The sequence below is a fragment of the Salmo salar genome, chromosome 12 (assembly GCF_965601325.2).
Source record: "Salmo salar chromosome 12, fSalSal1, whole genome shotgun sequence".
In the NCBI taxonomy this organism is placed as follows: Eukaryota; Metazoa; Chordata; class Actinopteri; order Salmoniformes; family Salmonidae; genus Salmo; species Salmo salar.
The window spans coordinates 14,297,456-14,323,779 of record NC_138302.1 but is presented as its reverse complement, the minus strand read 5'-3'; the positions used below and the strand labels follow the sequence as shown (position 1 = coordinate 14,323,779).

At 46.4% G+C, this 26,324-nt stretch overlaps 1 protein-coding gene across 2 annotated transcripts in view; it reads left to right on the top strand.

The window, feature by feature from the left end:
• Nucleotides 1–26,324, top strand: part of LOC106564236 (mycbp associated protein) — a 45,221-nt gene that overhangs the window by 6,459 nt on the left and 12,438 nt on the right. For both annotated transcript variants that reach the window (XM_045690759.2, XM_045690761.2), the window contains exons 2-13: nt 3,009–3,133; nt 3,523–3,685; nt 7,078–7,184; nt 7,355–7,529; nt 7,649–7,764; nt 7,838–7,988; nt 8,855–8,973; nt 18,240–18,364; nt 20,217–20,325; nt 21,677–21,869; nt 22,669–22,856; nt 23,305–23,451. In XM_045690759.2, the coding sequence (XP_045546715.2) occupies nt 3,009–3,133; nt 3,523–3,685; nt 7,078–7,184; nt 7,355–7,529; nt 7,649–7,764; nt 7,838–7,988; nt 8,855–8,973; nt 18,240–18,364; nt 20,217–20,325; nt 21,677–21,869; nt 22,669–22,856; nt 23,305–23,451 (1,718 nt within the window). The remainder of the gene's footprint in view (nt 1–3,008; nt 3,134–3,522; nt 3,686–7,077; nt 7,185–7,354; nt 7,530–7,648; nt 7,765–7,837; nt 7,989–8,854; nt 8,974–18,239; nt 18,365–20,216; nt 20,326–21,676; nt 21,870–22,668; nt 22,857–23,304; nt 23,452–26,324) is intronic.

The following is a 26,324-nucleotide window of genomic DNA, read 5'->3' as shown; positions in this document are numbered from 1 at the left end:
GCTGTTGGTTCAGTAGTTCAGATGTAGCCTGGTCTATGAGGTAGTGTTTGTTAAGCCTGATGCTGTTGGTTCAGTAGTTCAGATGTAGCCTGGTCTATGAGCTAGTGTTTGTTAAGTCTGATGCTGTTGGTTCAGTAGTTCAGATGTAGCCTGGTCTATGAGCTAGTGTTTGTTAAGCCTGATGCTGTTGGTTCAGTAGTTCAGATGTAGCCTGGTCTATGAGGTAGTGTTTGTTAAGCCTGATGCTGTTGGTTCAGTAGTTCAGATGTAGCCTGGTCTATGAGTTAGTGTTTGTTAAGTCTGATGCTGTTGGTTCAGTAGTTCAGATGTAGCCTGGTCTATGAGCTAGTGTTTGTTAAGTCTGATGCTGTTGGTTCAGTAGTTCAGATGTAGCCTGGTCTATGAGCTAGTGTTTGTTAAGCCTGATGCTGTTGGTTCAGTAGTTCAGATGTAGCCTGGTCTATGAGCTAGTGTTTGTTAAGTCTGATGCTGTTGGTTCAGTAGTTCAGATGTAGCCTGGTCTATGAGCTAGTGTTTGTTAAGCCTGATGCTCTTGGTTCAGTAGTTCAGATGTAGCCTGGTCTATGAGCTAGTGTTTGTTAAGTCTGATGCTGTTGGTTCAGTAGTTCAGATGTAGCCTGGTCTATGAGCTAGTGTTTGTTAAGCCTGATGCTGTTGGTTCAGTAGTTCAGATGTAGCCTGGTCTATGAGCTAGTGTTTGTTAAGTCTGATGCTGTTGGTTCAGTAGTTCAGATGTAGCCTGGTCTATGAGTTAGTGTTTGTTAAGTCTGATGCTGTTGGTTCAGTAGTTCAGATGTAGCCTGGTCTATGAGCTAGTGTTTGTTAAGTCTGATGCTGTTGGTTCAGTAGTTCAGATGTAGCCTGGTCTATGAGCTAGTGTTTGTTAAGTCTGATGCTGTTGGTTCAGTAGTTCAGATGTAGCCTGGTCTATGAGCTAGTGTTTGTTAAGCCTGATGCTGTTGGTTCAGTAGTTCAGATGTAGCCTGGTCTATGAGGTAGTGTTTGTTAAGTCTGATGCTGTTGGTTCAGTAGTTCAGATGTAGCCTGGTCTATGAGTTAGTGTTTGTTAAGTCTGATGCTGTTGGTTCAGTAGTTCAGATGTAGCCTGGTCTATGAGCTAGTGTTTGTTAAGCCTGATGCTGTTGGTTCAGTAGTTCAGATGTAGCCTGGTCTATGAGCTAGTGTTTGTTAAGTCTGATGCTGTTGGTTCAGTAGTTCAGATGTAGCCTGGTCTATGAGTTAGTGTTTGTTACGCCTGATGCTGTTGGTTCAGTAGTTCAGATGTAGCCTGGTCTATGAGCTAGTGCTTGTTAAGTCTGATGCTGTTGGTTCAGTAGTTCAGATGTAGCCTGGTCTATGAGTTAGTGTTTGTTACGCCTGATGCTGTTGGTTCAGTAGTTCAGATGTAGCCTGGTCTATGAGCTAGTGTTTGTTAAGTCTGATGCTGTTGGTTCAGTAGTTCAGATGTAGCCTGGTCTATGAGCTAGTGTTTGTTAAGTCTGATGCTGTTGGTTCAGTAGTTCAGATGTAGCCTGGTCTATGAGCTAGTGTTTGTTAAGTCTGATGCTGTTGGTTCAGTAGTTCAGATGTAGCCTGGTCTATGAGTTAGTGTTTGTTAAGTCTGATGCTGTTGGTTCAGTAGTTCAGATGTAGCCTGGTCTATGAGCTAGTGTTTGTTAAGCCTGATGCTGTTGGTTCAGTAGTTCAGATGTAGCCTGGTCTATGAGCTAGTGTTTGTTAAGTCTGATGCTGTTGGTTCAGTAGTTCAGATGTAGCCTGGTCTATGAGCTAGTGTTTGTTAAGTCTGATGCTGTTGGTTCAGTAGTTCAGATGTAGCCTGGTCTATGAGGTAGTGTTTGTTAAGTCTGATGCTGTTGGTTCAGTAGTTCAGATGTAGCCTGGTCTATGAGCTAGTGTTTGTTACGCCTGATGCTGTTGGTTCAGTAGTTCAGATGTAGCCTGGTCTATGAGCTAGTGTTTGTTAAGTCTGATGCTGTTGGTTCAGTAGTTCAGATGTAGCCTGGTCTATGAGCTAGTGTTTGTTAAGTCTGATGCTGTTGGTTCAGTAGTTCAGATGTAGCCTGGTCTATGAGCTAGTGTTTGTTAAGTCTGATGCTGTTGGTTCAGTAGTTCAGATGTAGCCTGGTCTATGAGCTAGTGTTTGTTAAGTCTGATGCTGTTGGTTCAGTAGTTCAGATGTAGCCTGGTCTATGAGTTAGTGTTTGTTAAGTCTGATGCTGTTGGTTCAGTAGTTCAGATGTAGCCTGGTCTATGAGTTAGTGTTTGTTAAGCCTGATGCTGTTGGTTCAGTAGTTCAGATGTAGCCTGGTCTATGAGCTAGTGTTTGTTAAGTCTGATGCTGTTGGTTCAGTAGTTCAGATGTAGCCTGGTCTATGAGCTAGTGTTTGTTAAGTCTGATGCTGTTGGTTCAGTAGTTCAGATGTAGCCTGGTCTATGAGCTAGTGTTTGTTAAGCCTGATGCTGTTGGTTCAGTAGTTCAGATGTAGCCTGGTCTATGAGTTAGTGTTTGTTAAGTCTGATGCTGTTGGTTCAGTAGTTCAGATGTAGCCTGGTCTATGAGTTAGTGTTTGTTAAGTCTGATGCTGTTGGTTCAGTAGTTCAGATGTAGCCTGGTCTATGAGCTAGTGTTTGTTAAGTCTGATGCTGTTGGTTCAGTAGTTCAGATGTAGCCTGGTCTATGAGTTAGTGTTTGTTAAGTCTGATGCTGTTGGTTCAGTAGTTCAGATGTAGCCTGGTCTATGAGCTAGTGTTTGTTAAGTCTGATGCTGTTGGTTCAGTAGTTGGCTGTGTGTGTCATCACTGGAAACTTGGTTTTCCCCATATGAGTGCAAGCCAAAACAAATACATTCAGAAATGGGGAAGCTTGGTTTATTATTCCGAAATTTAACAGGTGCCATGTTGGCCCCATGTGCTTGGAATGAAACAGCTGGTTCTCTCCTCTCCTCATCCTGTCATCTCGTCTCCAGAGAAGAAACGTCTGAAAGTGTCAGAGGATTTCTCATCGTGTCTGAGTGAAGAGCAGCCTCAGAGCCCCACTCTTAAAGGAGAGGACATCCAGGCCCTGGCCATCAGACCTGAGGACCTGGAGAAGGTGTGTGTGTGTGCATGTGTACATAATGTGTGTGTGTGCGCATGTGTGTGTATGCATACATAATAGTAAGGGGACACCTAGTCAGTTGCACAACTGAATGCATTCAACCAAAATGTGTTTTCCTCATTTAACCCAACCCCTCTGAATCAGAGAGGTGCGGGGGGGGGGCTACCTTAATCCACGTCCACGTCCAGCGACCGGGGAGCAGTTAATGTTGGAGATTAACTGGGCAGATTTTTCTACCTTGCCGGTTCGGGGTTCGAAGTAGCAACTTTATAGTGACTGTCCCAGCGCTGTAATCGCTCGGCTACCTGCCACCATTGTCTGTGTGTGTGTGTGTGTGTGTGTGTGTGTGTGTGTGTGTGTGTGTGTGTGTGTGACGTCCATAGTTGCGGGTGCCCCAGCCCCCTAAAGAACCCCAGAAGCCTACAGCAGTGACCCGAGTGCTGGTGCGTAAGACCCGCCCACCTGATGACATCAGAAAGCGGGTGAGGGTAGCGGTGGCCCGCCCCCTGGCCCAGGACACCACCACACAGCCACTGGACTACACAGGTGAGCTGGCTACACTGCCCCTTCTGGCCGGAGGTGTGGAGTACAGGTGGGGTGTATCACATTTGTGGTCACTCAACACAATACAGTGGTCACCAATCCTGGTCCTAGAGAGCTACCGGGGTGTGTGGGATTCTCAAATCCGTGATTAGTTCAATCAGGTGTGTGGGATTCTCAAGCCGTGATTAGTTCAATCAGGTGTGTGGGATTCTCAAGCCCGTGATTAGTTCAATCAGGTGTGTGGGATTCTCAAGTCCGTGATTAGTTCAATCAGGTCTGTGGGATTCTCAAGTCCGTGATTAGTTCAATCAGGTCTGTGGGATTCTCAAGCCCGTGATTAGTTCAATCAGGTGTGTTTTAGAGCTGGGCTGGTGCAAAAGCCTGCAACATACTGTAGCCACCCAGGACCGGGTTTCTGTGACCAGTGGTGTAGACATCCAGGACCAGGTTTCTGTGACCAGTGGTGTAGACACCCAGGACCAGGTTTCTGTGACCAGTGGTGTAGACACCCAGGACCAGGTTTCTGTGACCAGTGGTGTAGACATCCAGGACCAGGTTTCTGTGACATCTTCACATTTTCAAACAGTACATTTATATAGCCACCCAGGACCAGGTTTCTGTGACCAGTGGTGTAGACATCCAGGACCAGGTTTCTGTGACCAGTGGTGTAGACATCCAGGACCAGGTTTCTGTGACCAGTGGTGTAGACACCCAGGACCAGGTTTCTGTGACCAGTGGTGTAGACATCCAGGACCAGGTTTCTGTGACCAGTGGTGTAGACATCCAGGACCAGGTTTCTGTGACCAGTGGTGTAGACATCCAGGACCAGGTTTCTGTGACCAGTGGTGTAGACATCCAGGACCAGGTTTCTGTGACCAGTGGTGTAGACATCCAGGACCAGGTTTCTGTGACCAGTGGTGTAGACATCCAGGACCAGGTTTCTGTGACCAGTGGTGTAGACACCCAGGACCAGGTTTCTGTGACCAGTGGTGTAGACATCCAGGACCAGGTTTCTGTGACCAGTGGTGTAGACATCCAGGACCAGGTTTCTGTGACCAGTGGTGTAGACACCCAGGACCAGGTTTCTGTGACCAGTGGTGTAGACATCCAGGACCAGGTTTCTGTGACCAGTGGTGTAGACATCCAGGACCAGGTTTCTGTGACCAGTGGTGTAGACATCCAGGACCAGGTTTCTGTGACCAGTGGTGTAGACACCCAGGACCAGGTTTCTGTGACCAGTGGTGTAGACATCCAGGTATTCCCTAACTGGGGTACGCGCAATGCCGTCGGGGCTACGGCAAATAAAAATATAAAATAAAATCTTCACATTTTCAAACAGTACATTTATATTTTCCAACGGGGCTATACATTTGGGTGAGGTTTTTTTCTCGCCTGAGTAGCCTCGTTACACTGCCCCCCCAAAAAATGTAACCATCTAGTGTTGGGCGAAATAACAACACAAGTCAAATAATTAACATCCAATCACATTAACCGTTTCTCTCTCGCGGGAATTCCACTAACGGTCCGTATGTAAGCAAACGTAGCTGCTGCTCATGTTGGTATCTGTACTGATGGCATAGTGGAGTGGTAACGCGCGTGCAAGCAGTTGCTCCCGACACCACTTGGGTAAACTGCAGTATCCACCGAGAGGCTCTTGCTGCCAAGGGAATGCCTGACAGCTTGAAAGACATTTTGGACACTACAGTGAAAATTGTTAACTTTGTTAAAACAAGGCCGCTGAACTCTCGTTTATTTTCTGCACTATGCAATGATATGGGCAGCGACCATGTAACGCTTTTACCACATACAGAAGTGCGCTGGTTATCAAGGGGCAAAGTATTGACACATTTTTTTGAATTAAGAAACGAGCTTAAAGTTTTCTTTACTGACCATAATTTTCACTTGTCTGACTGCTTGCATGATGACGAGTGTCTCACACGACTGGCCTATCTGGATGATGTTTTTTCTCGCCTGAATGATCTGAATCTAGGATTACAGGGACTCTCCGCAACTATGTTCAGTGTGCGGGACAAAATTGAGGCTATGATTAAGAAGTTGGAGCTCTTCTCTGTCTGCATTAACAAGGACAACACACAGGTCTTTCCATCATTGTATGATTTTTTTGGTGTGCAAATGAACTTACGAACAATGTCAGATGTGATATAGCGAAGCACCTGAGTGAGTTGGGTGCGCAATTATGCACGTACTTTCCCAAAACAGATGACACATTGTTATCCCCTATTCATGCCCTGGCTCCAGTCCACTTACTGATATCTGAACAAAAGAGCCTCATCCAAATTGCAACAAGCGGTTCTGTGAAAATTGAATTGAATCAGAAGCCACTGCCAGATTTCTGGATTGGGCTGCGCTCAGAGTATCCTGCCTTGGCAAATCGTGCTGTTTAGACACTGATGCCCTTTGCAACCACGTACCTATGTGAGAGTGGATTCTCGGCCCTCACTAGCATGAAAACTAAATACAGGCACTGACTGTGTATGGAGAATAATTTAAGACTGAGACTCTCTCCAATACAACCCAACATTGCAGAGTTATGTGCATCCTTTCAAGCACACCCTTCTCGTTAACCTGTGGTTAGCTTTATATGTAAGATGGCTAAATAAAGAGCAAAATGATTGATTATTATTATATTATTATTTGTGCCCTGGTCCTATAAGAGCTCTTTGTCACTTCCCATGAGCCGGGTTGTGACAAAAACTCACACTCATTCTTATGTTTAATAAATGTATCGTATAGTGTGTGTGTGTGGCAGGCTTACAATGATGGCAAAAAACAACATTTGAGAGTGCGCTGACACTGGTGCTAGAGGGGGTACGCAGCTGGAGGTTGAATGTTTGAAGGGGTACGCTGACCCCGGTGCTAGAGGGGGTACGCAGCTGGAGGTTGAGTGTTTGAAGGGGTACGGGACTATGAAACGGTTGGGAACCACTGGTGAAGACACAAGGAAAGGGGCTCAGAAACTAATGTCGAAAATCCACTTCACCTTTATATTCATGTTCATGTACAGTTCATCTGTTTTGACAGTTCTTTAGTAACCTAGAATGTTATCATTCATCCTCATGCTGTGTAGAACTATTGGTGCTGTCTGTTGGTATGTTGTGTGCTCTTCAGTGGAGGCTGCTGAGGGGAGGACGGCTCATAGTAATGGCTGGAAGGGAGTCACTAGAATGGTATCAAACACATAAAAGATGTGGTTGATACGGTTCCATTCCTCCCCTCAGCAGCCTCCACTGGTGCTCTTCTATGTTGTATTTCTACTCTCCTGCCTAAGTAATGGCCCCCCGTGAGATTAATCAACTATTTACAATTTGAATTTGAATAGTGTTTTGTGTAGTTAATGGAGAGGTGATGTTGACGTGATGTTGTGGTTTTGTCAGGACCGGGGGGACCTCGCTTCGACGCCCAGGGGATGGTCCTCCCCCACAGCATTCTGGGTAGTCTGGAGGACTTCAGGACAGAGATGCAGGCCAGGGGAGAGACTGAGGTGAGAGAAGATACCATGGTTGAAAATCCCTTCTAACAAAAATAATGGTTTTGGTTATAATGCTCTTCAATCAATGTTACAATGACAATGTTTCTCTATCTCTCTGATGGGTTCTGACTCTAAACTTGAAATATTGTTAACCTTTCCCTCCCCCGTATCTCTCTCTCCAGCTGGTGAGGAGGGTGCCAGCCCCTCAGAGAGCCGTCTCCCAGGTGTTGGGGGGTCAGAGGGGTGCAGAGAGACCCCCTCCAGTCCCCAGGGGTCAGAGAGACATCCAGAGCCACGCCCTGCAGCACTGGCACACACATATGACCCAGAGACGACACCAGCAGGACCTTATCTCCAGTAGGTCTAACAGAACTACAACTACCACATAAAGGACTACAACTACCATCAACATGATCTCTCTCTTCCTCTTTTCTCTCTCTTTTCTCGCTCTCTCTTCTCTCTCTCTCTCTCTCTAGACCTGCTCCAGAAGCCAGTAGAGAGGCTGTTGATGAACCAGTCCAACCGTTTCAGAGAGATTCAGGAGCAGAGAGAACTGATCACCCGAGGCCTGCCAGCCATACACTCTGGACAGGTAGGAGTCACCTGGAGGGGGGTGTCTATTGCTACTCTAGCCATTTACAACTAACCTGTGTGTGTGTTGCCAGGGTTACCGTGTAGGCAGTGAGTTCTGGAGCCTTCCTCAGAGGTTTGGTGATGAGCTGAGTGGTATCTCAGCCACCCTGACCCAGACACAGAGAGGACAGCAGGAACCTGTCACACACATCTCACAGCCACACAGCATCCGCATGGAGTCAGGTAAACACATACACACATCTCACAGCCACACAGCATCCACATGGAGTCAGGTAAACACATACACACATCTCACAGCCACACAGCATCCACATGGAGTCAGGTAAACACATACACACATCTCACAGCCACACAGCATCCACATGGAGTCAGGTAAATACATACACACATCTCACAGCCACACAGCATCCACATGGAGACAGGTAAACACATACACACATCTCACAGCCACACAGCATCCACATGGAGTCAGGTAAACACATACACACATCTCACAGCCACACAACATCCACATGGAGTCAGGTAAACACATACACACATCTCACAGCCACACAACATCCACATGGAGTCAGGTAAATATATACACACATCTCACAGCCACACAACATCCACATGGAGTCAGGTAAACACATACACACATCTCACAGCCACACAGCATCCACATGGAGTCAGGTAAACACATACACACATCTCACAGCCACACAGCATCCGCATGGAGTCAGGTAAACACATACACACATCTCACAGCCACACAGCATCCACATGGAGTCAGGTAAACACATACACACATCTCACAGCCACACAGCATCCACATGGAGTCAGGTAAATATATACACACATCTCACAGCCACACAGCATCCACATGGAGACAGGTAAACATACACACATCACACAGCATCCACATGGAATCAGGTAAACACACACAGAATTAATGCAAATACACCCACACACACACATATGAATGAATGCACTCATGCACACCCACACGAATGAACACAAACCAAAAACAGACACACACACACACATACGAATGAACGCACACACACAGACAGTTTCTAAAATAAAGAACTCCTCATTGTGTGTTGTAGGTAATGTTCTCCCAGAGACCTGTGGTTCACCTAGCAGGACCTGGGACCAGAGTCTCTATCTGCAGCACCGACGACATGAGCTCAGAGATGTTCTCAAAGACATGGACTTCAACCAGCCTGTAAGACTCACACACAACATACGCACGGCATGGCGCCACACGACACACAGACGCACAGAATTCCGAGTTTGTCCACAGGGGGATAAACTGATTTTTGTACAGCTAAGTTGAGTCATTCATTCTGAATGGTTAAGGTAAGGATTAAGGTTTGCCTGGGGACATGGACACACACACATCTATCACATAACTTTGACATCACTACGCTACGACAACTCTAAAACATTAAATACACTCTACCTCACTCCACAATACTGTTTACCTCACTCCACAATACTGTCTACCTCACTCCACAATACTGTCTACCTCACTCCACAATACTGTCTACCTCACTCCACAATACTGTCTACCTCATCTTGACAATACTCTTTAATTCACTCCACAATACTATTTACCTCACTCCACAATACTATTTACCTCACTCCACAATACTTTCTACCTCACTCCACAATACCCTATACCTCACTCCACAATACTGTCCACCTCACTCCAATACTGTCTCCCTCCACTCCACAATACTCTCTACCTCACTCCACAATACTTTATACCTCACTCCACATTACTTTATACCTCACTCCACAATACTTTATACCTCACTCCACAATACTGTCTACCTCACTCCACAATACTGTCTACCTCACTCCACTATACTCTATACCTCACTCCACTATACTTTATACCTCACTCCACAATACTTTATACCTCACTCCACAATACTGTCTACCTCACTCCACAATACTGTCTCCCTCCACTCCACAATACTCTCTACCTCACTCCACAATACTGTCTATCTCACTCCACAATACTTTCTACCTCACTCCACAATACTTTCTACCTCACTCCACAATACTGTCTACCTCACTCCACAATACTGTCTCACTCACTCCACAATACTTTCTACCTCACTCCACAATACTGTCTACCTCACTCCACAATACTCTATACCTCACTCCACAATACTGTCTGCCTCACTCCACAATACTGTCTACCTCACTCCACAATACTGTCTACCTCACTCCACAATACTGTCTACCTCACTCCACAATACTGTCTACCTCACTCCACAATACTGTCTACCTCACTCCACAATACTTTCTACCTCACTCCACAATACTTTACACCTCACTCCACAATTCTCTCTACCTCACTCCACAATACTCCTGCTAGCTGAATACGTTTTGCCTCACTATAAATACCATGTTAATTTATTTCCACTTCAAAGACCTTCCAACACCTACACACCACTAAATAGCCTACTCTAACCACTCCACCTCCTCCACAAACCCCCATCCTTCCCTGTTCCCTCCCCGCTCAGGGTTAGCTGCCCTAACTCTTGATGTCCTGAATAAGTTTAATGACAGTGTACAAGTTAACAGAGAGAGAGGCACACTGTGTGTCTGATGTGGATGTCCTGTACACTTCTGATCCGTTCAGAACATGACACACACACACAACTTGTACGGTTAATAAAGCGTGTACCCAGTGCCTGCCCAGACATAGAGTGACAGTGTTCAGGTCTGGTGGATTGTAACCCCAGAGGACATGACCAGTCTTGTTCTACTGTTCTACAACATAACAATAACCATATCACTGAGACAGTCTTGTTCTACTGTTCTACAACATAACAATAACCCTATCACTGAGACAGTCCTGTTCTACTGTTCTACAACATAACAATAACCATATCACTGAGACAGTCCTGTTCTACAACATAACAATAACCCTATCACTGAGACAGTCCTGTTCTACTGTTCTACAACATAACAATAACCCTATCACTGAGACAGTCTTGTTCTACTGTTCTACAACATAACAATAACCCTATCACTGAGACAGTCCTGTTCTACTGTTCTACAACATAACAATAACCCTATCACTGAGACAGTCTTGTTCTACTGTTCTACAACATAACAATAACCATATCACTGAGACAGTCTTGTTCTACTGTAATACAACATAACAATAACCATATCACTGAGACAGTCCTGTTCTACAACATAACAATAACCCTATCACTGAGACAGTCCTGTTCTACTGTTCTACAACATAACAATAACCATATCACTGAGACAGTCCTGTTCTACAACATAACAATAACCCTATCACTGAGACAGTCCTGTTCTACTGTTCTACAACATATCAATAACCCTATCACTGAGACAGTCCTGTTCTACTGTTCTACAACATAACAATAACCCTGTCACTGAGACAGTCCTGTTCTACTGTTCTACAACATAACAATAACCATATCACTGAGACAGTCTTGTTCTACTGTAATACAACATAACAATAACCCTGTCACTGAGACAGTCCTGTTCTATAACATAACAAGAGAAACCTGTTCTACTGTTCTACAACATAACAATAACACTATCACTGAGACAGTCCTGTTCTACAACATAACAATAACCCTATCACTGAGACAGTCCTGTTCTACTGTTCTACAACATAACAATAACCATATCACTGAGACAGTCCTGTTCTACAACATAACAATAACCCTATCACTGAGACAGTCCTGTTCTACTGTTCTACAACATATCAATAACCCTGAGACAGTCCTGTTCTACTGTTCTACAACATAACAATAACCCTGTCACTGAGACAGTCCTGTTCTATAACATAACAATAACCCTATCACTGAGAGAGACCTGGGGCACCGTCAGACACACACACACACACACACACACTAGCACACGTAACACACATACATACAACAGACACCCACAGCTTTGCATCTCCTCACCCTCTGTGCATAGTCATTGTCAATTAGACCTGATTAGAGCTCATGTAATAGGCGCTTATATAGACACACACACACTCATTAATAATGAGAATGGTGTAAGGCAGTGTTGTAATGAACCTGTATGTTCTGGTCTGGCGGTGGTGTGTGTATGTGTGTTTGTATGTGTGTTTGTATTCATTCACGTGTGTGGATGTCAGTGTGGTCTGAATGGGAGTTTGATGTGTCCAGAGAAACAGACAGAGACAGAATGTGCTGTCAGATAGATGATGGAGAGAGAGAGAGAGAGAGAGAGAGAGCGTGAGACAGAGAGCGAGAGAGAGAGAGAGAGAGAGAGCGTGAGACAGAGAGCGAGAGAGAGAGAGAGAGAGAGAGAGAGAGCGTGAGACAGAGAGCGAGAGAGAGAGAGAGAGAGAGAGAGAGAGCGAGAGAGACAGAGAGCTGAGAACAGATTGAGAGGGAAAGCGAGAAATGGTCAGAAAGAAACATATTATTTTTTTTATTTATTTATTTTATTCACCTTTATTTAACCAGGTAGGCAAGTTGAGAACAAGTTCTCATTTACAATTGCGACCTGGCCAAGATAAAGCAAAGCAGTTCGACAACATACAAAAACACAGAGTTACACATGGAGTAAAACAACATACAATCAAAGATGCAGTAGAATAAAAAAAAATAAAAAAAATAAGACTATATACAATGTGAGCAAATGATGTGAGATAAGGGAGGTAAAGGCAAAAAAAATGCCATGGTGGCAAAGTAAATAAAGTATAGCAAGAAAAACACTGGAATGGTTGATTTGTAGTTTGAAGAAAGTTCAAAGATAAAATATAAATAATATGGTGGAAATTATTGATATATTATTGATTATTGACATACATATTGACATACATATTGACATACATTGATTATTGACATACATATTGAGACGGCTGAAGACAGTGGGTAGAAACAGAGACTGCATATTGAGACGGCTGAAGAAAGTGGGTAGAAACAGAGACTGCATATTGAGACGGCTGAAGACAGTGGGTAGAAACAGAGACTACATATTGAGAAGACTGAAGACAGTGGGTAGAAACAGAGACTGCATATTGAGACGGCTGAAGACAGTGGGTAGAAACAGAGACTGCATATTGAGACGGCTGAAGACAGTGGGTAGAAACAGAGACTGCATATTGAGACGGCTGAAGACAGTGGGTAGAAACAGAGACTGCATATTGAGATGGCTGAAGACAGTGGGTAGAAACAGAGACTGCATATTGAGACGGCTGAAGACAGTGGGTAGAAACAGAGACTACATATTGAGACGGCTGAAGACAGTGGGTAGAAACAGAGACTGCATATTGAGACAGCTGAAGACAGTGGGTAGAAACAGAGACTACATATTCAGACGGCTGAAGACAGTGGGTAGAAACAGAGACTACATATTGAGATGGCTGAAGACAGTGGGTAGAAACAGAGACTACATATTGAGACGGCTGAAGACAGTGGGTAGAAACAGAGACTGCATATTGAGAAGACTGAAGACAGTGGGTAGAAACAGAGACTACATATTCAGACGGCTGAAGACAGTGGGTAGAAACAGAGACTGCATATTGAGAAGACTGAAGACAGTGGGTAGAAACAGAGACTGCATATTGAGACGGCTGAAGACAGTGGGTAGAAACAGAGACTGCATATTGAGACGGCTGAAGACAGTGGGTAGAAACAGAGACTGCATGTTGAGACGGCTGAAGACAGTGGGTAGAAACAGAGACTACATATTGAGATGGCTGAAGACAGTGGGTAGAAACAGAGACTGCATATTGAGAAGACTGAAGACAGTGGGTAGAAACAGAGACTACATATTGAGACGGCTGAAGACAGTGGGTAGAAACAGAGACTGCATATTGAGATGGCTGAAGACAGTGGGTAGAAACAGAGACTACATATTGAGAAGACTGAAGACAGTGGGTAGAATCAGAGACTGCATATTGAGACGGCTGAAGACAGTGGGTAGAAACAGAGACTACATATTCAGACGGCTGAAGACAGTGGGTAGAAACAGAGACTACATATTGAGACGGCTGAAGACAGTGGGTAGAAACAGAGACTGCATATTCAGACGGCTGAAGACAGTGGGTAGAAACAGAGACTGCATATTCAGACGGCTGAAGACAGTGGGTAGAAACAGAGACTACATATTGAGACGGCTGAAGACAGTGGGTAGAAACAGAGACTGCATATTGAGACGGCTGAAGACAGTGGGTAGAAACAGAGACTGCATGTTGAGACGGCTGAAGACAGTGGGTAGAAACAGAGACTGCATATTGAGAAGACTGAAGACAGTGGGTAGAAACAGAGACTGCATGTTGAGACGGCTGAAGACAGTGGGTAGAAACAGAGACTGCATATTGAGAAGACTGAAGACAGTGGGTAGAAACAGAGACTACATATTGAGACGGCTGAAGACAGTGGGTAGAAACAGAGACTACATATTGAGACGGCTGAAGACAGTGGGTAGAAACAGAGACTGCATATTGAGATGGCTGAAGACAGTGGGTAGAAACAGAGACTACATATTGAGAAGACTGAAGACAGTGGGTAGAAACAGAGACTGCATATTGAGACGGCTGAAGACAGTGGGTAGAAACAGAGACTGCATATTGAGATGGCTGAAGACAGTGGGTAGAAACAGAGACTGCATGTTGAGACGGCTGAAGACAGTGGGTAGAAACAGAGACTGCATATTGAGACGGCTGAAGACAGTGGGTAGAAACAGAGACTGCATATTGAGACGGCTGAAGACAGTGGGTAGAAACAGAGACTGCATATTGAGACGGCTGAAGACAGTGGGTAGAAACAGAGACTGCATGTTGAGACGGCTGAAGACAGTGGGTAGAAACAGAGACTGCATATTGAGACGGCTGAAGACAGTGGGTAGAAACAGAGACTGCATATTGAGACGGCTGAAGACAGTGGGTAGAAACAGAGACTGCATATTGAGACGGCTGAAGACAGTGGGTAGAAACAGAGACTGCATATTGAGACGGCTGAAGACAGTGGGTAGAAACAGAGACTACATATTGAGACGGCTGAAGACAGTGGGTAGAAACAGAGACTACATATTGAGACGGCTGAAGACAGTGGGTAGAAACAGAGACTACATATTGAGACGGCTGAAGACAGTGGGTAGAAACAGAGACTACATATTGAGACGGCTGAAGACAGTGGGTAGAAACAGAGACTGCATATTGAGACGGCTGAAGACAGTGGGTAGAAACAGAGACTGCATATTGAGACGGCTGAAGACAGTGGGTAGAAACAGAGACTGCATATTGAGACGGCTGAAGACAGTGGGTAGAAACAGAGACTGCATATTGAGACGGCTGAAGACAGTGGGTAGAAACAGAGACTACATATTGAGACGGCTGAAGACAGTGGGTAGAATCAGAGACTGCATGTTGAGACGGCTGAAGACAGTGGGTAGAAACAGAGACTGCATATTGAGACGGCTGAAGACAGTGGGTAGAAACAGAGACTGCATATTGAGACGGCTGAAGACAGTGGGTAGAAACAGAGACTACATATTGAGACGGCTGAAGACAGTGGGTAGAATCAGAGACTGCATGTTGAGACGGCTGAAGACAGTGGGTAGAAACAGAGACTACATATTGAGACGGCTGAAGACAGTGGGTAGAAACAGAGACTACATTACATATTGAGACGGCTGAAGACAGTGGGTAGAAACAGAGACTGCATATTGAGACGGCTGAAGACAGTGGGTAGAAACAGAGACTGCATATTGAGACGGCTGAAGACAGTGGGTAGAAACAGAGACTGCATATTCAGATGGCTGAAGACAGTGGGTAGAAACAGAGACTGCATATTGAGACGGCTGAAGACAGTGGGTAGAAACAGAGACTGCATATTCAGACGGCTGAAGACAGTGGGTAGAAACAGAGACTACATATTGAGACGGCTGAAGACAGTGGGTAGAAACAGAGACTACATATTGAGACGGCTGAAGACAGTGGGTAGAAACAGAGACTGCATGTTGAGACGGCTGAAGACAGTGGGTAGAAACAGAGACTGCATATTGAGATGGCTGAAGACTGGGTAGAAACAGAGACTACATATTGAGACGGCTGAAGACAGTGGGTAGAAACAGAGACTGCATATTGAGAAGACTGAAGACAGTGGGTAGAAACAGAGACTACATATTGAGACGGCTGAAGACAGTGGGTAGAAACAGAGACTACATATTGAGACGGCTGAAGACAGTGGGTAGAAACAGAGACTGCATATTGAGATGGCTGAAGACAGTGGGTAGAAACAGAGACTACATATTGAGAAGACTGAAGACAGTGGGTAGAAACAGAGACTGCATATTGAGACGGCTGAAGACAGTGGGTAGAAACAGAGACTGCATATTGAGATGGCTGAAGACTGGGTAGAAACAGAGACTACATATTGAGACGGCTGAAGACAGTGGGTAGAAACAGAGACTGCATATTGAGACGGCTGAAGACAGTGGGTAGAAACAGAGACTGCATATTGAGACGGCTGAAGACAGTGGGTAGAAACAGAGACTGCATATTGAGACGGCTGAAGACAGTGGGTAGAAACAGAGACTGCATATTGAGACGGCTGAAGACAGTGGGTAGAAACAGAGACTGCATATTGAGACGGCTGAAGACAGTGGGTAGAATCAGAGACTGCATGTTGAGACGGCTGAAGACAGTGGGTAGGAACAGAGACTGCATATTGAGACGGCTGAAGACAGTGGGTAGAAACAGAGACTACATATTGAGACGGCTGAAGACAGTGGGTAGAATCAGAGACTGCATGTTGAGACGGCTGAAGACAGTGGGTAGAAACAGAGACTACATATTGAGACGGCTGAAGACAGTGGGTAGAAACAGAGACTACATTACATATTGAGACGGCTGAAGACAGTGGGTAGAAACAGAGACTGCATATTGAGACGGCTGAAGACAGTGGGTAGAAACAGAGACTGCATATTGAGACGGCTGAAGACAGTGGGTAGAAACAGAGACTACATATTGAGACGGCTGAAGACAGTGGGTAGAAACAGAGACTACATATTGAGACGGCTGAAGACAGTGGGTAGAAACAGAGACTGCATATTGAGACGGCTGAAGACAGTGGGTAGAAACAGAGACTACATATTGAGACGGCTGAAGACAGTGGGTAGAAACAGAGACTACATATTGAGATGGCTGAAGACAGTGGGTAGAAACAGAGACTGCATATTGAGACGGCTGAAGACAGTGGGTAGAAACAGAGACTGCATATTGAGACGGCTGAAGACAGTGGGTAGAAACAGAGACTACATATTGAGACGGCTGAAGACAGTGGGTAGAAACAGAGACTGCATATTCAGACGGCTGAAGACAGTGGGTAGAAACAGAGACTACATATTGAGACGGCTGAAGACAGTGGGTAGAAACAGAGACTGCATATTGAGATGGCTGAAGACAGTGGGTAGAAACAGAGACTACATATTGAGATGGCTGAAGACAGTGGGTAGAAACAGAGACTACATATTGAGACGGCTGAAGACAGTGGGTAGAAACAGAGACTGCATATTGAGAAGACTGAAGACAGTGGGTAGAAACAGAGACTACATATTGAGACGGCTGAAGACAGTGGGTAGAAACAGAGACTACATATTGAGACGGCTGAAGACAGTGGGTAGAAACAGAGACTGCATATTGAGATGGCTGAAGACAGTGGGTAGAAACAGAGACTACATATTGAGATGGCTGAAGACAGTGGGTAGATGTTCATGTTATGTTGTGTTACCTGTCACTTTGATACCCTGATACTCTTGTTCATGTTATGTTGTGTTACCTGTCACTTTGATACCCTGATACTCTTGTTCATGTTATGTTGTGTTACCTGTCACTTTGATACCCTGATACTCTTGTTCATGTTATGTTGTGTTACCTGTCACTTTGATACCCTGATACTCTTGTTCATGTTATGTTGTGTTACCTGTCACTTTGATACCCTGATACTCTTGTTCATGTTATGTTGTGTTACCTGTCACTTTGATACCCTGATACTCTTGTTCATGTTATGTTGTGTTACCTGTCACTTTGATACCCTGATACTCTTGTTCATGTTATGTTGTGTTACCTGTCACTTTGATACCCTGATACTGTTCAGCCATATTTCAGTGAACAATTACTGTCTGGTTTGTTCCCTAGTTATAGGATGCATCCCAAATGGCAACCTATTCCCTACATAGTGCACTACTATTGGCCAGAGCCACAGGACCCTATTCCCTAGATAGTGCACTACTATTGGCCAGAGCCACATGACCCTATTCTCTCTCTCGCTCTCTCTCTCTCTCTCTCTCTCTCTCTCTCTCTCTCTCTCTCTCTCTCTCTCTCTGTCTCTCTCTCTCTCTCTCTGTCTCTCTCTCTCTCTCTCGCGCTCTCGCTCTCGCTCTCGCTCTCTCTCTCTCTCTCTCGCTCTCTCTCTCTCTCACTATGCTGTCCTCTCCCCGCCTTTCTAGGAGATAGATGGCTTGGAGGTGATTGGCACAGGCCAGCCCTTCACCTCGGTCACTGTGAAGCGGAGCCCCATATTGGAGGAGGAGGAGAGGGAGGAGCTTAGGGAGGCGGAGCAGAAGGAGAACCAGTAAGAAATGCCCCCCTCATCCTAAATCACTAACAAACAGTTTATCTAGTGGCTCATTGATTCTGATGATATCCTCATGTTGGTCCATTGTAGCATTGCCAATAGTAACCGTGTGTATTAATTCTGATGATATCCTCATGTTGGTCCATTGTAGCGTTGCCAATAGTAACCGTGTGTATTGATTCTGATGATATCCTCATGTTGGTCCATTGTAGCGTTGCCAATAGTAACCGTGTGTATTCATTCTGATGATATCCTCATGTTGGTCCATTGTAGCGTTGCCAATAGTAACCGTGTGTATTGATTCTGATGATATCCTCATGTTGGTCCATTGTAGCGTTGCCAATAGTAACCGTGTGTATTGATTCTGATGATATCCTCATGTTGGTCCATTGTAGCGTTGCCAATAGTAACCGTGTGTATTCATTCTGATGATATCCTCATGTTGGTCCATTGTAGCGTTGCCGATAGTAACCGTGTGTATTGATTCTGATGATATCCTCATGTTGGTCCATTGTAGCGTTGCCAATAGTAACCGTGTGTATTGATTCTGATGATATCCTCATGTTGGTCCATTGTAGCGTTGCCGATAGTAACCGTGTGTATTGATTCTGATGATATCCTCATGTTGGTCCATTGTAGCGTTGCCGATAGTAACCGTGTGTATTGATTCTGATGATATCCTCATGTTGGTCCATTGTAGCGTTGCCGATAGTAACCGTGTGTATTGATTCTGATGATATCCTCATGTTGGTCCATTGTAGCGTTGCCGATAGTAACCGTGTGTATTCATTCTGATGATATCCTCATGTTGGTCCATTGTAGCGTTGCCGATAGTGACCGTGTGTATTGATTCTGATGATATCCTCATGTTGGTCCATTGTAGCGTTGCCGATAGTAACCGTGTGTATTCATTCTGATGATATCCTCATGTTGGTCCATTGTAGCGTTGCCGATAGTAACCGTGTGTATTCATTCTGATGATATCCTCATGTTGGTCCATTGTAGCGTTGCCGATAGTAACCGTGTGTATTCATTCTGATGATATCCTCATGTTGGTCCATTGTAGCGTTGCCGATAGTAACCGTGTGTATTCATTCTGATGATATCCTCATGTTGGTCCATTGTAGCGTTGCCAATAGTAACCGTGTGTATTCATTCTGATGATATCCTCATGTTGGTCCATTGTAGCGTTGCCGATAGTAACCGTGTGTATTCATTCTGATGATATCCTCATGTTGGTCCATTGTAGCGTTGCCGATAGTGACCGTGTGTATTGATTCTGATGATATCCTCATGTTGGTCCATTGTAGCGTTGCCGATAGTAACCGTGTGTATTCATTCTGATGATATCCTCATGTTGGTCCATTGTAGCGTTGCCGATAGTGACCGTGTGTATTGATTCTGGGGGCGGCAGGTAGCCAAGTGGTTAGAACATTGGGCCAGTAACCGAAAGGTTCCTGGATTAAATCCCAGAGCTGACAAGATAAAAATTGTTCTGCCCCTGAACAAGGCAGTTAACCTGCTGTTCCCCGGTAGGCTGTCATTGTAAGTAAGTGACTGACTGACTTGCCTAGTTAAATAAAGGTAAAATAAAATAAATTAAAAATATTCTCATGTTGGTCCATTGTAGCATGGCCGATAGTGACTGAGTGTACATCCCAAATGTACACTCATTTGGCCCTATATGCCCTATATAGTCCTAGTGCACTACTTTTGATCAGAGCCTTATGGTACAGAGGGCACCTTATTCACTATGTAGGGCCCATAGGGGCCTTTGTTCAAAAGTAAGGCACTATATAAGCAATAGGATGCCATTTGAGACACGACCTGTCCCTCTGTCTGTTCCCAGTGACCCTCTGTCGCAGTTTGACGATGTCATGCTGGACGCGGTGCTGGTGCCTGCCCTGAGGTTCTGTGGGCAGCCCGCCCGCTGGACAGGCAACTCCACCTCTCACAAGGTACACACACACACACACACACACACACACACACACACACACACACACACACACACACACACTGTTAACCTGTAGAGCCACCACGTATAGACAGTAGAATGATAAAACTCTTGTTCATATGGTCTATTGTTTGGTGAGTGGAGGAGAAATGATTTCAACAACAGGTTTTAGTCATAGTACTCTTTGTTAGTTACAACACTGAAAAACAGCATATTATCTCCCCCTCCTCCCTCCCTCTCTCCTTCTCCATCCACCTCTCAACCCTCCTCTGTCTCTCTACCTCCTCCCTCCCTCTCTCCTTCTCCATCCACCTCTCAACCCTCCTCTGTCTCTCCCCCTCCTCCCTCCCTCTCTCCTTCTCCATCCTCCTCTCAACCCTCCTCTGTCCCTCTACCTCCTCCCTCCCTCTCTCCTTCTCCATCCTCCTCTCAACCCTCCTCTGTCTCTCTACCTCCTCCCTCCCTCTCTCCTTCTCCATCCTCCTCTCAACCCTCCTCTGTCTCTCTACCTCCTCCCTCCCTCTCTCCTTCTCCATCCTCCTCTCAACCCTCCTCTGTCTCTCTACCTCCTCCCTCCCTCTCACTCTCCTTCTCCATCCTCCTCTCAACCCTCCTCTGTCTCTCTACCTCCTCCCTCCCTCTCTCCTTCTCCATCCTCCTCTCAACCCTCCTCTGTCTCTCTACCTCCTCCCTCCCTCTCTCCTTCTCCATCCTCCTCTCAACCCTCCTCTGTCTCTCTACCTCCTCCCTCCCTCTCTCCTTCTCCATCCTCCTCTCAACCCTCCTCTGTCTCTCTACCTCCTCCCTCCCTCTCACTCTCCTTCTCCATCCACCTCTCAACCCTCCTCTGTCTCTCTACCTCCTCCCTCCCTCTCTCCTTCTCCATCCTCTTCTCAACCCTCCTCTGTCTCTCTACCTCCTCCCTCCCTCTCACTCTCCTTCTCCATCCACCTCTCAACCCTCCTCTGTCTCTCTACCTCCTCCCTCCCTCTCACTCTCCTTCTCCATCCTCCTCTCAACCCTCCTCTGTCTCTCTACCTCCTCCCTCCCTCTCACTCTCCTTCTCCATCCTTTTCTCTTTCTCTCCCTCCTCTCTCTCTCTCCTTCTCCATTCTCCTCTCAACCCTCCTCTCTCTCTCTCCCCTCCCTCTTATCTCCCTCTCTACCTTACCCCCTCTCCCCCTCTCTCCCTCTCTCTCCCTCCTCCCTTACACTCTCCTTCATCCTCCTTTCAATCCTCCTCTCTCTCCCTCCCTCCCCTCTGTCTCCCTCCCTTCTCGCAACCCCCATCTCTCTCCCGTCCCTCTTATCTCCCTCTCTCCCGTACCCCCTCTCCCTCTCTCTCCTCCCAGGGGGAGGTGGGTATCAGTGCCAGGGTAACGTTTGAGGCCCTGTCAGGAGAGAGAGCCAGTTCAGACATGGAGGTGCAGAACGAGGGCAGTACAGCAGTCTACTACAGCTGGCAGCGCCTGGCTGTACCACACAGCTTCCCTGACGCCAGGACACACACACACACACAGCACTTCTACTTCAACACCTCCACAGGTACACACACACACTACACATGTACGTGCAGACACATTATGTATGTACACACACGCTGTGTTTTTGTTCACACAGCTGGCAGCATTTACGTCAATGCATGTCATAATTACAACCTGCTTTGTCCTCCTTTCTCTTTCTCTGTCCCTCTCTCCCCCATTCCTCTCTCCTTCTCCCCTCCCCATCTCTCTCTCTTTCCTTCTCCCCTCCCATCTCTCTCTCTCCTTCTCCCCTCCCCATCTCTCTCTCTCTCTCTCTCTCTCTCTCTCTCTCTCTCTCTCTCTCTCTCTCTCTCTCTCCCCTTCTCCCCTCCCCATCTCTCTCTCTCCTTCTCCCCTCCCCATCTCTCTCTCTCTCTCTCCTTCTCCCCTCCCATCTCTCTCTCTCCTTCTCCCCTCCCCATCTCTCTCTCTCTCTCTCCTTCTCCCCTCCCCATCTCTCTCTCTCTCTCTCCTTCTCCCCTCCCCATCTCTCTCTCTCTCTCTCTCTCTCCTTCTCCCCTCCCCATCTCTCTCTCTCTCTCTCTCTCCCCTTCTCCCCTCCCCATCTCTCTCCTTCTCCCTTCCCCATCTCTCTCTCTCTCTCTCTCTCTCTCTCTCTCTCTCCCCTTCTCCCCTCCCCATCTCTCTCTCCTTCTCCCTTCCCCATCTCTCTCTCTCTCTCTCTCTCTCTCTCTCTCTCTCTCTCTCTCCCCTTCTCCCCTCCCCATCTCTCTCTCCTTCTCCCCTCCCCATCTCTCTCTCCTTCTCCCTTCCCCATCTCTCTCTCTCTCTGTCTCTCTCTGTATCTATCTCTGTACCAGGTGTGATTCTACCAGGTGACAGCCAGCGTGTAGAGTTTATATTTAAGTCGGAGGTCCCAGGCATCAGGACAGAGGTGTGGCGTCTCAACACACACCCTGTCCTGCTGGGCGGAGCTTCCATCCAGGTGACACTGAGGGGCGTGGCTCTCTACCAGGACAAGACCGCCGACCAGAGACACGCCCTGGAGGTCTGTGTGTGTGTGGGGGGGGGAGGGGGGGGGGGTGAGTGGGGAAAGGGGGAGGGAGGGAGGGTGTGGGGAGGACTGTGTATGTGTGGGGAGGGAGGGTGTGTGTGGGGAGGGTGTGTGTGGGGAGGGAGGGTGTGTGTGGGAGGTCTGTGTGTATGTGGGGAGGGAGGGTGTGGGGGGAGGGAGGATGTGGGGAGGGAGTGTGTGAGGAGGGAGGGTGTGTGTGGGGAGGTCTTTGTGTGTGTGGGGAGGTCTTTGTGTGTGTGGGGAGGGGGGGAGGGTGTGGGGAGGGAGTGTGTGAGGAGGGAGGGAGTTTAATTGTGTGTGTGTGTGTGTGTGTGTGTGTGTGTGTGTGTGTGTGTGTGTGTGTGTGTGTGTGTGTGTGTGTGTGTGTGTGTGTGTGTGTGTGTGTGTGTGTGTGTGTGTGTGTGTGTGTGTGTGTGGGTAGAGGGAGCTGCAGCAGAGAGAGGCTACGTCAGTGTGTCGGTCGTTGGTGTGTGATGTGTTACGAGGCGTCCTCACCCCAGAGAGACCCAGCTCCCCTGCGGAGCTCTACACCACCGAGGAAGAACACTTCCACAACAGGAACCCAAAGGTACACTACACCTGGAAGGTAGACTCAGAGAGATGATGTCGCATACACCAAGTAAACACAATATCCCGTCAATTTCCACTACAACTAAGAGGCATCACCTCTCCACTGTTGTGGCTCCCGTGGATACCACGTCGTAGTAGTGAGAAGTGCACCTCTGTGAGAGCAAAGTCTTGCATTGAGCTCATCTTAATATCTGTGATGCTGATCGTTACAATCTTGCTGAGTCTACCTTTAACAAAGACGAGGGGGCAAAGAATCCCCCGCAAAATCCATAAACTGTCACGACCACAGACACCTAAGCACAGGGGTCAGAGACACTAAAACAGCTCTGGACGTCCATTCTCTCAGTTCCACACAGACAGCATCATCACTCTGAACGTCCATTCTCTCAGTTCCACACAGACAGCATCCTCACTCTGAACGTCCATTCTCTCAGTTCCACACAGCCAGCATCATCACTCTGAACGTCCATTCTCTCAGAATCCACACAACCAGTAACCTTCACTCTGAACGTTCATTCTCTCAGTTCCACACAGCCAGCATCGTTCACTCTGAACGTTCATTCTCTCAGTTCCACACAACCAGCATCATCACTCTGAACGTCCATTCTCTCAGAATCCACACAGCCAGCATCCTCACTCTGAACGTCCATTCTCTCAGTTCCAAACAGCCAGCATTATCACTCTGAACGTCCATTCTCTCAGAATCCACACAGCCAGCATCCTCACTCTGAACGTCCATTCTCTCAGTTCCACACAGCCAGCATCATCACTCTGAACGTCCGTTCTCTCAGTTCCAAACAGCCAGCATCATCACTCTGAACGTCCATTCTCTGTTCCACACAGCCAGCATCATCACTCTGAACGTCCATTCTCTCAGTTCCACACAGCCAGCATCATCACTCTGAACGTCCATTCTCTCAGTTCCACACAGCCAGCATCTTCACTCTGAACGTCTATTCTCTCAGCATCCACACAGCTAGCATCATCACTCTGAACGTCCATTCTCTCAGTTCAACACAGCCAGCATCCTCACTCTGAAGTCCATTCTCTCAGTTCCACACAGCCAGCATCGTTCACTCTGAACGTCCGTTCTCTCAGTTCCACACAGCCAGCATCATCACTCTGAACGTCCATTCTCTCAGTATCCACACAGCCAGCATCCTCACTCTGAACGTCCATTCTCTCAGTTCCACACAGCCAGCATCATCACTCTGAACGTCCATTCTCTCAGTTCCACACAGCCAGCATCTTCACTCTGAACGTCTGTTCTCTCAGCATCCACACAGCTAGCATCATCACTCTGAACGTCCATTCTCTCAGTTCCACACAGCCAGCATCGTTCACTCTGAACGTTCATTCTCTCAGTTCCACACAACCAGCATCATCACTCTGAACGTCCATTCTCTCAGAATCCACACAGCCAGGATCCTCACTCTGAACGTCCATTCTCTCAGTTCCAAACAGCCAGCATCATCACTCTGAACGTCCATTCTCTCAGAATCCACACAGCCAGCATCCTCACTCTGAACGTCCATTCTCTCAGTATCCACACAGCCAGCATCATCACTCTGAACGTCCATTCTCTCAGTTCCACACAGCCAGCATCTTCACTCTGAATGTCTGTTCTCTCAGCATCCACACAGCTAGCATCATCACTCTGAACGTCCATTCTCTCAGTTCCACACAGCCAGCATCGTTCACTCTGAACGTTCATTCTCTCAGAATCCACACAGCCAGCATCCTCACTCTGAACGTCCATTCTCTCAGTTCCAAACAGCCAGCATCATCACCCTGAACGTCCATTCTCTCAGAATCCACACAGCCAGCATCATCACTCTGAACGTCCATTCTCTCAGAATCCACACAACCAGTAACCTTCACTCTGAACGTTCATTCTCTCAGTTACACACAGCCAGCATCATCACTCTGATGTGTCTGTTTGGAACTGAGGAATAGGATGCCATTTGGGACGCAGTGTGCACTACTTTTGACCAGGGCCCTGGTAGTAGTGCACTATATAGTAAAGTGTGCAATCAAAAACACATATTTTGACCAATGGGTAAATATGTGCATTGTGTAGATAGTCCTCTGAGAAAACCAATGGTCCAAACCTCAAGTCTCTATGATAATCTGTTCAAAGGTTATTGGAGTTTTTACCCTTGTAGGATGACCAGAATTAGGGCGACTAAATCAATGAAGGCCAGATAAATGTTTTTGTCCTGAATCAGGTTAATAGCATCGCGTCAGAGAATTAAGGCTAACTGACAGGTTCACCGTTGAACTCACCATCTTTCTTCTTGAATCCGCAGGGCATAAAACAATATCGAGGTAAAATAGATATTGATTTCGAGACATGACGTGTAGTATTTTCAAATTAAGTTTTGTATACACTTTTGAATTATTAATGTGAGATTTCTCACCAAAAAAAAAGAATATCTCTGCGAAATGCCGACGGGGCACAAAGCTTTTTATTTTCAAAGACTTTTACATTTAATTCAGCTCATGTCAGGCTACTTTAGCTTTTTGCGACCCGCAGAAACGACCACCACAACATGTAAAATCCTCTAAAGTCACTAGGAGAAATCGGCACCACTATGTCAACAGAGCTCGGTGCTTATTATGGGATGTATTAGGTAACGACATCCAGCTTCTTAGATATAACGATAATGATGAGAGAAAGACCCCACTGAACGATTCAGGACATGAAGAATCATATTTGTCTTTGTAAAAATGTATTTTCTAACGTAAGGAAGTGAAATTTCAAAAACAAAGGGTGTTTTCACACTCTAGGCAGAGTGGGTAGACACCCTATATATATAGGGGATAGGATGACATTTCAGACACAGCCACTGTCATTATCAACATTATCAG